The following is a 13,002-nucleotide window of genomic DNA, read 5'->3' as shown; positions in this document are numbered from 1 at the left end:
TTAAATATCATTTATAAAGGCAAATATTTTTTAAATATTAATTTTAACTATTTTATAACTAAATTTTATTTTTAAATTAAACTAACTGTGTAATTATATTTGTGCAACCAAATAACTTATAATTAAATTATAATTACGTTATAACAAGCAAATAAGTCAATATAATTATATTACTGTATAATTACTAGGCTGTGTAATTACTACCCTATTAATTACACTAATTCCAATTACCCGGCGGCTTTCCAGCCCTAAATATTTTTAGTACTCTTCCATAAGATTTCTAGTGCCAATTTAAACTTATTATTACTACCAGTACCAATTTTCCTCGTATATAAACCCTAAATAATTAACAAATGGAGTAAATCAGCCACTCCAAAATCCAGTAAGGTATCATCTAAATTCGCGATGCGCAGCCTAATTGGTCACAAACTGTTGAGTGGAATCGGCAGTTTGAATCGAAATAGTCGGAGATGTTACGGTCTAATCCCTATGGTAATAGAGCACTCTTCCCGTGGGGAGAGAGCTTACGACATATTCTCAAGGCTCCTCAAAGAGCGCATCATTTGCATCAATGGACCCATTAATGATGACACTTCCCATGTTGTTGTTGCCCAGCTTCTCTTCCTTGAGTCTGAAAACCCTTCAAAGCCTATTCATATGTACCTCAACTCTCCCGGTGGCGCTGTTACCGCAGGTAACTCACTCGATTTTGGTCCCTCAGTTATTGATAAATTATGATTTTGGTCCTTGTTATATCTAACTAAGCACATTTAATCTTCAATTAATCAACAACATACCCAGTGTAATCTCACAAGTGGGTTCGGAGGAGTGTGGTGTGTATGCATACCTTACCCGTCTACCTTTGTGGGGGCAGAGAGGTTGTTTCCGAAAGACCCTCGGCTCAAAAGGAAAGGAAAGAAAAAAGAAAATAAAGGAAAAGGAATTCGACACAGACACAAAAAATATGACAGCAAAAGCGCTAGATAGTAATACACTTCGAACAATAGACAACTACACGATTACTAAATACCACTACTACTAAGGATACGTGTAGAGGGGGCTAGCCCCCACCTCTACCACCTACAGTGCGACATCAATCGACTACCTACTAGGCTACTACAGTGTTATCAAAAGCGAAAAGCGCAAAAAATCTCTACGGTCAGCAAGGGCTTTAAGCTCAAATAAAGCGTGGGCTTTAATGAAAAAAGGTGCAATGGTGCAAAAAATACAAATCTATGTATGTTTAGTCCAAGACTAATAATAATGAGCATGAATAACAAATATATGGACAAATTTAGTCCAAGACTAATAATAATGAGCATGAATAACAAATATATGGACAAAGGAATTGTAAAAACATTATGATAAAGTGAAATATGAATTATCTAGTGTCGCCCCTTCAAGAGAGACTCATTGCCAAGGTAAAGTATGTCTTAGAGCCTTGATGATGACACTGAAGCGCACATAAAGCGAGGCGAAGTGCTCAACATGTTTTGAGCCTCGCTTTAGGGCTTAAGCGCGCTTTAAGCACGCCTTTGACAACACTGGGCTACTATCCTTCTACCCTAATCGCCGAACTTCACACTTTCCTATCTAGGGTCATGTCCTCAGTAAGCTGACAAATGGGTAATTAAGTAATGCAACGGCTAATAATTATGACTAATTTATGAATATTTACAAGCAATGGGATCGAAAGTGCTTAGTCAGATATCATAAGGACTAAAATTAGAATTTATCAATAATTGAAAGACCAAAAATTGCTTTTTCCTTTGTTTTAATTGATTATATTTGAAAACTTTGCTAAACTAGCTCCTGTTATTTTGGAGTGACATACTCTTTTGCAATTTTGATTTGCTTGTTCAGTGAAATAATGCATGCCTGCTGGCACTGAAGTAATTGCAAAATTTCAGTCGGCAATTCAAATGGTCCTTTGAATACGAGATGAAATTGATTTGTTATGTGCCTTCTAATTTTAGAGCATGAAGACAGGGGCAAAGCTAATGCGTTGCCTACGGGTTCGGACAAACACCAATAGCTTTCGGTTAGATCCTTTATTTGTATTAGGGAATTCATTACACATGTATACATATTTAATTAGGAACCCGATTACTACAACAGACATGGTTCCGGTGACAAGTTTAGAACCATAAATTTCAAATGCTGGCTTCGCCTCTATGTGCAGACATGATTGAACACTCTGAAACACATTGTGCCCAGAGTGAATTCACTTGGATCAAGATATAATGACTATTTGGAATTCCAAGGACTAGCTCTTAGTAGAATTCAGTTTTCAAAAAGAAAATTGCATCAATTTTACATTTTTAATATGATTATCAAGGGCGAAGATGGTTTGTAACAGGCTCTCTATTTCTATGAATGAAGTTTGACGAATACTCTAATTTTGGTTGAGCTGTTTGTCTCTATGCCTTTACATAAGAAGAAATAGATTTGGCAGTCCGCATATGAATGTGTGTGGTGCTCTCAGTTGAATCTATAACTGGAAGTTAAGATTAAGTTTTTATCCTTTTCGTTACCCGTTGTATTTGTATGTCATGATGAAATTTGGCAGCTCATTCTTGAAGGATGTTGATTGTGCTTGAATGCAAACTTAGAACCGTGTCATTATATTATCGGAACCCTGATGTTACATTCTCTTGTTCTTGCGTATAGGTCTTGCTATTTATGATACAATGCAGTACATCCGGTCTCCAATCAATACTATATGTCTAGGTCAAGCAGCTTCAATGGGATCCCTTCTCTTAGCTGCTGGTGCCAAGGGTGAGAGGCGGTCTCTCCCTAATGCTACAATCATGGTTCATCAGCCTTCTGGTGGATATAGTGGGCAAGCTAAAGATATGACAATTCACACGAAACAGATTGTTCGAGTATGGGATGTATTGAACCAACTATACTCCAAGCATACTGGACAACCAGTGGATGTAATTCAGAAGAACATGGATAGGGATTATTTCATGACAGCCGAAGAAGCCAAGGAATTTGGGATAATTGATGACGTTATCGATCAAAGACCAATGGCTCTGGTAACTGATGCTATTGCTAATGAGGCCAAAGATAAAGGTTCAACTTAGAATATGTGGTAAGAACAAAGCTTCTTCACAAAACTTTAAGAGAGAGAGAGAAAGAAGGAATAAAAAGCTAGACTGCAGTATTGGTTTATAGTTTTTCTAGGTACTATTTACATATAAGATGTAGAAAATCACCCGTGGAAAAGGAAAAAAACATCTGATATGTACTTTTATGCATATTTTTCTTTGCATTGCTGGTTAATCCCATGTTTATTACTAATGTGTAAGAAAATGTTAAAGCTTTTTCTTTGTAATGCTTAGGAATTCTCTGGGTTACTTGCTGGTGTTAGTACTTATGAATAAGTTGGACGAAATGATGTCTCAGTTCTTAATTTTCCTACTTTTAGACCTTGGTAAGTTTATAAAAGCAATCTAATATTTAAAACAAAAAGACAAGAGATGCAACTTATGATGATTACATGTATAGACACAAAATGTTCTCTTACTTAAGTGCATCTTTAAGCCTAAAACCACTTTTGTGTTTCAGTCTAACAGCAACTGAGAGCTAGTGCTTTTCTGCCTATGCCCTTCAGTTAGATTTGGACTAATCTTGTGAGAACAAGTCTTAGAAAATTCTGAAAATTCTTAGCAATGTCCCTTTGGGGATGTCCTATAGAAAATTCTGAACAAGTTACTTGAGTGAATTCTTTTTCTTTACATCAGAATCTTTTTCCTTGCTCAGTGTTGTTATGGAAAAGAACTGTCTGACAGAGGCAAGAACGCTTTAACATATTCCCAATGAAGCTAAAAGCAATATGCTGGAGCATAAGAGTTGAATGACAAAGACGAGAAAAATGGTTAAGCTGCTGCTAAAAAAGTGAGTGCTGACCTTGTTTGTTTAATTTAAACCAAAATGAAAGGCAACAAAGGCATGAGATAAATAGGGGGCTCTAAATGGGTTGAATAGGCTGAGATGGAAGCTCAAGGTAGTAGTGGGCATATAGTCATTTATCGGGACAAAAGAAATGAGAGATGTAGTGAGAAACTTACTGGTTTGCATTCGGTCACTGTTCATAGGGAATAATTAAACTATGGATTCAACTGTATTTTCATATGGGTTTATGGGCCAAGTGACAGTAAATGTACGGGTTTGAGGAACTTAAAAATTCATAATAAGTGATTGTACATTAAATGGCTGTGGAGATTCAATGAGAATGGAGTTTAGCCTTGCAAGGAAATAATCATCCAGATATGGTAGGAATGATATTGGAGCCCCTGTTCAATCATGATGCATACAAAAAGGGGGTTTGGAAACACATATGCAAGTTATGGCTGGAATGTCAAAAGTATGTAAAATTGGAGGTTGGGAATGGGAGCATTACGAGGTTTTGGATAGATGTTTGGCTTGAGGGTGAAAGACTTATGGATAAATTTCCCATTTCAATGTACAGTGGCTGAATGTCATACGGGGTCTTGACGGCAGTTCAATTTCAGCATAAATTTTGAAGATTGGGAATTAGAAGAAGTTAAGTCAATTATTGCATCCTTTGGAACGTGCAGGCCTTGATATCAATTGGTTGGACTTTCAGATCTAGTTAGCAGGAAATGACTGAAAATTTTCAGTTATAATTTGTTTTGGCCTTGGAAGATGTTGTGGAGAACAAGAGCATCTCTAACGGTGACTTGTTTTGGTTGGATTACAGTTCTAGTTCTGGATGCCTGTGTAACTATAAAGATATGCTACAAAGGAAAGGCTTCTACCTTTGCAGGGGATGCTTTTTTCTGTGAAGAGACACAAGATTCTGCAAGTCATCTTTTCTTACGTTGCGAACAAACAAAGCAGGTTTGGGATTTTATTCTAATCATTTGCTGGGTGCACTTGGGGTTGCGACAAATTGAGATTTAATGGAGTGCTGGAGTGTTAGAAAGTGATCAGAAACTGGAAACAGATCTGGAAAACAATCCATTTTTGCTTCATATGGACTATTTGCTTAGAAAGGAATAAGAGATTCTTTTAAGATCAGAAGCATCATATCTCTTTTGTAAAAGGTGGATGCCTACAGAATCCGTGCTTTTGGTGTAGTAGTAGCATGATAGAAAATCTATCTTAATATTTTGATTTTTCGGCGTTTTTGGGGATGTAATTGGAACAGCAATGTTGTAACTGCTTGTTTGTTTCCTCTTGTGCAGTACCTCCTTGGTACTCCATCAATGAAATTTAGCTTAGCTTATCAAAAGGAAAAAAGCATATGAAAAACAAAATTAAGTTGGTGTCCCCATTTTAAGTTTTAGGGATGTGCTAGTGTTTTTTTGATAAAGATGTGCTAGTGTTTTAGAAGGCCCCAATTTATTTTGGGACTGTGACACAGCTTTGTTAGTGTTAACAACAATCAACAGCAACAACCACATACCTAGTGTAATCCCACAAGTGGGGTCTGGGGAGAGTAGGATGTACGCAGACCTTACCCTTACCTTCATTAGAGTAGGAGGGTAGATGTATTAATTCTCAAATTGGATTTTTCACATTGGACGATTATCAAATGTGTTTTGTATTTAACACTTATTTATATGCCTTGTATTCATCATATGAAGACATCAGTATATCTCTTCTTTTTCCTTGTTATAACCTTTTTGGCCAAACTTCCAAAATCTACTTATTTTTATGAGTGCTCCTTGTTAAAAGTGCTTTTTGAAAAAGTACTTTTGGAGAGTAACAATTTGTGTTTCGCCAATCAATTTGGAAAGCACGTTTGTTAATATTATAGCAGAATTTGTGCTTGGCCAAGGTCCTAAATCTGTTGTTGGGGAACAGGTACATTTTTCAGCTATTGAAAAACAGTTTCTGCTACTCTATTCAAAAGCACTTATGTTTTTCCTTGAAGCTTGACGAAACACCACGCCCTTTTATTTTACAAGGCACTTTTAGCTTTCCAAAAGTTTGACCAAGGCCATTAATCATTACCAATAAAGAATGAGTTGCATACCTCACCATTCCAGGCCTAATGGCAGTTTCAAATGCACTGGGTTGTCACAACTTCCAATTAATGCTTTAGAAAACTTTGCTAGGGATATTGACAGGAGACTTATGGTTGAAAAGCTTCTAAGATCTACTTATGTTGAAATATGCTCTTTGTCAGAAGTGCTTTTCGAAAAGTAGTTTTGGAGAGTAGCAGTTTGGGTTGGCTAATCAATTTTGTAAAGCACTTTTGTCAATATTAGAGCAGAATTCGTGCTTGGCCAAGTTCCTAAAACTGCTTTTGTTTTCTTTGGTTTTCTTTTGAGCCGAGAGTCTTTCGGAAACAGCCTCCCTACCTTCCAAGGTGGGGGTAAGGTCTGCGTACACTTAACCCTCCCCAGACCCCACACTGTGGGATTCAACTGGGTATGTTGTTGTTGTTCCAGCTTCTAAAAAACAGGTTTTGCTACTACTCTAAAGCACTTATTTTTCCTAAAAGCTTGACGAAACACCACTTTTTTCTAAAATAAGCACTTTTGTTTTTGTGTTTTGTTTTGAAAGGCGCTTTTAGCTTTCCAAAACCTTGGCCAATAGAAATTTTCTTGAATCATCTTTGATGTCTTAGAATGGCCAAAGTGACCAGCTAATCCACCCTCATGTGCTTCTCTAACAATGGACTCTCTTAAAGAGCCTTGTGGTATGCAAAGTTGTTTGCCATAGTAAAGAAAACCATCTCTTATCAAGAACATTTTTTGTGTACCTTCCAAGCATCTCGTCCAAATGACTCCAAAGTCTGCATTAGCCTCATAAAGTTCCTTAATATGGTCGAATCCGAATACATTAGTTTGCATGATGGAAAGCACACATGGTCTTCTACTAGGAGCATCAGCAACTTGATTTAGTTTTCCAGCCTTGTGCTTGATCACAAATTGAAAATTTTGAAGGAACTCTACCCATTTTGCATGCCTCGCGTTGAGTTTTTGTTGATGATTAAGATACTTTAGTGCCTCATGATCAGAATATAGAACAAACTCTCTGGGCAGCAAGTAATGACTCCAATGTTGCAAAACTCGAATAATAGCATAAAACTCTTTCTCATAGGTGGAATACCTCAGCTTAGGTCCACCCAACTTCTCACTAAAGTATGCAATGGGTTTACCTTCTTGACTAAGGACTCCTCCAATGCCAACACCGAAGCATCACATTCTACTTCAAATAGATCATTAAAGTTTGGTAACTGAAGGATAGGAGCTTGTGTCATCTTATTCTTGATCAATTCAAAACTCTTTTGGGCAGTTTCATTCCACTTGAATATGCCTCCCTTTAAACACTCAATTATAGGAGCAACCAATGTGCTGAAATCTTTAATAAATCATCTATAAAAGGACTCCATTCCATGAAAGCTCCTTATGTCTGAAATTGACCTAGGAGTTGGCCAACTTAAGATTGCCTCTATCTTGCTTGGATCAACTTGAATACCAGCACTAGTTACTATGTAACCAAGGAAGTAAACGTTTATCGGATAAAAGAAACACACGGAGTTGTGCATATAACTTCTCCCTCCTTAAGGTTTCAAAAACCTTCTCCAAGTGTTTCTCATGTTCGACTTCCTCCTTGCTGAAAACTAAGATATCATCAAAGTAAACATCAAGGTCTAAACACATGAGTCATAAGTCTCATGAATGTGCTTGGAGCATTAGACAAACCAAAAGGCATTATCAACCATTCGTACAAGCCTTGGGTAGTCTTGAAGGCAGTCTTCCATTCATCACCTTCTCTCATACGAATCTGGTGATATCCACTCTTCAAATCAATCTTGGAAAAGATTTTAGCACCATGCAATTGATCAAATAGATCGTCTAACTTAGGGATTGGAAAGCAATACTTGATGGTGATTTTGTTGATTGCCCGGCTATCAACACACATCCTCTAGGTGCCATTTTTCTTAGGAATAAGCAAAGTGGGTACAACACAAGGGCTAAGGCTCTCTTTTATTAAGCCTTTCTCTAGTAACTCTTCAACTTGCCTTTGGAGTTCAACTTGTTGTGTAAGATTCATCCTATAAGCAGCTTTGTTCGGCAAAGAAGCCCCATGTACAAGGTCAATTTGATGTTGACTATCACGCATAGGTGGAAGTTCTAATGGGACATCCTTAGAGATCACATCATCAAACTTAGTAAGTAGCTTTTTGGCTCATGCATCTAACTCTTTCTCCTCCTCTTGTGAGTCTTCTATAGCTACTGCAATATACAATGGCTCTTCTTTATTAATGTGGCCAACAACTTGTGATCTGGTCAATAGGGCATCACCTATGGGTTTGGTCTTCTTATTAAGCTCTCTTGTGCAATGGCTTCAAAGTTATCTTACGTCCATCAACAATAAATGAATAGGTGTTAAGGTATCCATCATGATGAGCACGCCTATCATATTGCCATGGTCTGCCAAGTAATAAGTGGCAAGCATCCATACTCATTACATCACACCAAATCTGGTCTTTATAGATTTTACCGATTGAAAAAGAGACCAAATATCTTTTTGTGACCTTCATACCTCCACCATCTTGTAACCACTTAATGTTGCAAGGCTTGGGATGTTTCTCTTCAAACCCAATTTAGTCACCATCTCTTCCGAAACAAAGATTAGTGCAACTTTTACCATCAATAATCACAGAACATACCTTGCCATGTGAAGTACACCTAGTGTGGAAAAGTGTTTCTCTTTGACATGGCTCTTCATCTTTATGTCTAGCATGTAAGCTTCTCCGAATAACTAAACAAGCACCTTCATCGGCTTCAATTTCGGCATCCTCACGTTCCTCATCAACTTGATCAGATTCTTGGTTGTCTTCATGATCAGCCCCATCATCTTCCTCAACCATCATTATAGGCTTTCGATCGGGACAATCAGCTTGTTGATGGCCAAAACCGTGGCACTTGAAACACTTTCTCCTAGTTGAATCCCCTTGAGGTTTCTTCTCATCAATCTTAGCATTAGTTGAATTAGAAGAATTACCTCTATGAATTGCCTTGGAATTCCCAGCACCAGTACTATTACTCCCCTGGTTAGAATAGTTCTTCTTGGGGTAAGATCTTTTCGGCTCCTTTTGTTGCGGTTCAACATTGATAGCAAGTTTTCGCACATCATTGAATGTCCAATAAGGTTGCAGTCGAATAGCATCTGCGATGGAAAGCCGCAACCCACCAATGTACCTTGCTATAGTTTGCTCCTCATGTTCTCGAGTATCACACTTAATCATGAGATATTCAAACTCCCGAGTATAGTTTTCCACGGTCAGGTCTCCTTGACGAAGATTATGAAACTTCAAATAGTTTTCTTGCTTGTATGTATCAGGAATAAAACGTCTACGTAGTTCTCTTTTCATCTTTTCCCACGTTCGAATCTTTCCACGACCTTATCTTTCTCTTTCTCGTTTAAGATTCTTCCACCAAAGTGATGCATATCCTTTAAGCTTGATGGCAGCAATCTTAACCTTTTTCTCCTCAGAATAGTCCTTGAACTCAAAGATTTGTTCAACAGTGAGTAACCAATCCATAAACGCATCCCCTTGGGCTTTTCCATCAAAATCAGGAACATCAACCTTCACATCATCTCTTTTCTCCCTTATATGATTCCTCCTTCTTCTTGGATGATCAAAATCACCATCTTGTCGTCTCCTAGTAAAATCAGAATTATTGCTAGAGTCATCTTCATCAACATCATGAAAGGGATTAATATCAGACCTTTCGTCATCATCCTTAGGAATCCTTTGTCGTTCTTGCCTTTGGTAACGTCGAAGTTGTGTTTGTAATTGTTGTATGGTCCTTCTCATCTCTTCCATCTCCATGTTACGATCCGTCGCTTCTTCGGTCATCTTCTTGAACCCAACGTCCTTTTCTTGCTTGCATATTATTAGCCATGGTACTCCTCAACTGAGCTCTGATACCAAATTGATGTGATTCGTCGAGTTAACAAAGAACCAATCGACCAGCATCTTGTTCTTGAAGCGATTGATGGGCAAAATTCAAGAAACGGACGTATCTCAAGTTATAGGCGTCATATTAAAGTGATTCAAAAACTATGTAAAAGATGACGATTTGAACTATAAAAATAACTATTGAATCGTTTATATCAAGTAAGTATTGAGGGAAGAACGATGGAAAGAAAATTAAGGTCCGAGTATGAACTAGAATGAATTTTAATCAAGAAACGCGTTCTTGAATGATCAAGAACCAACAAAGTTCCTAAGTCACCACTTGAAATCAACTTACGTGATAAAGAAACACCACACGCTATTGAAAACAAGATAAAGACTGTCACCACCTTGCTTGGAACCAAAAACAAGGATAAAGAACAAGAAATAGAGAAAATAACTCTATTGCAAAATTTAGGTTTATGCTAAAAACGTGAATAGTGTTTAACAAAGAATAAGAACCCTTTATATAGGCCTAGGGTCTCTTCTTTGATGACTACAACTCTCCATTCTACTCTAGAAAGGAAATAGCTAAAAACAAGGAATGCAAAATCCCTATTCTACAAGGAAAGGGGAAAATAAAACCTACTAGAAAAAGGAAAACAACTAATCCTAAATAATTTTAACTTGGCTTCTTGGGCTTGAAATCATCCTTGGGCTTCTTGAATTTGAAGACAAGTCCACATACCAATTCTTGGGTTCACAAGAGCTTGTTGTTGACTCCCTAAATAACAAAAGCCCAATATAGCTTCTTGATTTTCATCATGGACTTAGGAATTTATCTCAGGTATGACGTCCTCGTGGCACTAGGTTTTGAAGTAGAATATTCTGAGAACAGAATCTCAGAGGAGACAGAATATTTGGATTCACAAGTATGGAGTCGTTGATGCTCGATTTTGAGTTAAGGTTATCCTTGAAGTGTGAAAAACGAGCTTCAGGGAACCTGTTTGGTTCTAATCCAGGTCATATGTGCATTCTTGCCATATCAAAGAAAGTGTAGTAAAACATTCTTTAAAATTTTGAGTTTCCTGTAAGAGTCTATGAAAATGTGCTGTCAATGAGATGGAGCAGAAGGGAGCTATCATTGGGAATTGATGAAATTACAAGCATCTTCTAACTCCAATTTCCTATAACCTGCTTAAATAGTTGCAGTTGGTAACAAAGAATCCCCTATATACAAGACAAGGAAGCAGCCGTGAGGGTCTGCTCGGTGATTTTGTAAACCTATCTTAGGTTAAAATTGATGTTTTTGCCATAGTATAGTCAATAGTTCTAGAGAATTGTGGCTTCCTACGCTTTTTGATCTTTTAAGATAAAGAAACTTGAGTATATATCAAGTCCACTTTATGTCAAATGGTGGCTCCAGCTTACGAGGTTTTTGTTTTGGTCATCTCATAGACTTGAACAGCTTCCTGTGTCTTTTAAATTCTTTGGGGCCACAAAAGTCTTCTTTAATTATTGAAGACTTGTGTTGCACTCTGTAAGGTTTTGTTTGATCAATTAAATAACAATTATGTGGTCGATTGATTTTGAGTTATTCTTTTCAAATCTTACATTGAAAACTTTTCTTTGGAAAGATTGAACTAGATTTCGTTGTGGTTGATTTGTAATAGTAGGATTTGTACACTAGCAGTCAGACTCGAATTTGATTTGTAATAATAGGATACTCACATTCTGTTTCATTTGGATGCAGGGATCTGGAACCTGGGTTGATATCTGAGAACTTTCAAGGGATATTTCGCTTATGGAGATTAGCATGAGTACTTTCTTGAAGTAGTAATAAGAATGATTTTCAGCAATGTAAATCATTGTTCATTTTTATCGTGTAGAAGCGAGGAAGAATTGTTGCGCTAAAATTCCCGATTTAGGTTTCTCATTTTGAGCTTAATGCCAAAGATGTTATTTGCAGCTGCTTCTGAGAATTTTTTCTTCTACTACGCCGTTATGGCGATATGTCATTTAACGCTGTTTTAGATAAAAGAATTTTTGTGTGCACTGGAAAGCTGCTTGGCATATTTATAGGCTTTAATGCCGTGATTCACTGCCCAGCAGTTTATAGGCTATGTTTGTAAAATTGAACTTGTTGCTTATGAATGTATTTATCTGTTTTTTCTAAAATTAATTGATGAGAACGGGAAAAGGGGACAGTGTGAATGAAACCCACCCCTATTGAGTGAAAGACTCTCACCGTTGTCACTAGATTATTAGGTAAAGAGCCTAAATTACAAGGGGTGCTAGTGCAAGGGCTAACCAACGGAGGGCGGTAATATGGAGCTCAAACTAAGCTTCAATTAGTCAGCAAAGTTTCATAGGAAAAGTTGTCCACCCTCATCTCAAATTGAATGATGCTACTACTGTATATATAAGTCAAATGTTTCGCTGCATGCATGTACGTTGAACTTTGAATATCCTTGTATACTTTTAGCGAAAGAAGTTTTGCTACTAAATTATGTTGAAGGAATGCTAGGAGCAGGGTATTATGGTGGAATCAATTTGTGAACGAGATTTGAGATACTCAGTTCGCAGCGTGGATTGTTGACTTTCAGATTTGAACTTGAAAATTGGGCGTTTGAAGTTACAACCATGTTCATGTGTTTCATCTACACTTTGCTACTTAGCATCGTCAAAACAGAGGTTGCAAATGAGAAGAATACAATATTTCTGAGGCCTTCCTTTCTGATTCCAAAAATATTGTTGCGAACAAAAAGTTTCCATTTGATCTCTAGGGGAAGATGTTGATTAGTGGGGAATGAGAAATTTAAAGTTTATTATTTTCCAAACTTAAAAATGGGTCATTCTTTTAGGAATGCCAAATAAACTGGAATGGAGGGAGTACAATTGATTTGCCTCTTTTTAATCTTTGTTCTCCTCGTCTCACCTACTCTTTCTGTAACTTGGAACTCATCCTTGATTTCCTAATTTTATGCATCAAAAAATCCAAGCTCGTATACCTGCGAGTTGTTAACCAAAATCATCCCTCTTGTTTCACCCCAATTTTCAATACATCCTCATAATATATCACTTAACCGAAAACATCCTTTAAGTTTCTC

At 37.2% G+C, this 13,002-nt stretch overlaps 1 protein-coding gene across 1 annotated transcript; it reads left to right on the top strand.

The window, feature by feature from the left end:
• Positions 1-291: 291 nt before the first annotated feature.
• LOC132032578 (ATP-dependent Clp protease proteolytic subunit 2, mitochondrial-like) lies at positions 292-12,040 on the top strand. The gene is made up of 3 exons (XM_059422211.1): positions 292-694; positions 2,671-3,097; positions 11,646-12,040. The coding sequence occupies exons 1-2, from the start codon at positions 406-408 to the stop codon at positions 3,087-3,089; spliced, it is 708 nt and encodes a 235-aa protein (XP_059278194.1). The 5' UTR covers positions 292-405; the 3' UTR covers positions 3,090-3,097; positions 11,646-12,040.
• Positions 12,041-13,002: the final 962 nt, after the last annotated feature.

The sequence above is a fragment of the Lycium ferocissimum genome, chromosome 2, assembly GCF_029784015.1.
Source record: "Lycium ferocissimum isolate CSIRO_LF1 chromosome 2, AGI_CSIRO_Lferr_CH_V1, whole genome shotgun sequence".
Taxonomy (NCBI): Eukaryota; Viridiplantae; Streptophyta; class Magnoliopsida; order Solanales; family Solanaceae; genus Lycium; species Lycium ferocissimum.
Note: the sequence above shows the minus strand (reverse complement) of the source record. Positions and strands in the feature narration are given on the sequence as shown.

Bases quoted from the DNA above. Each gene is read 5' to 3' on its own strand.
- LOC132032578 (XM_059422211.1), top strand. From the start codon at position 406: ATGCGCAGCCTAATTGGTCACAAACTGTTGAGTGGAATCGGCAGTTTG. The intron at 695-2,670 runs GTAACTCACTCG...TCTTGCGTATAG, and splicing joins CGGTGGCGCTGTTACCGCAG to GTCTTGCTATTTATGATACA.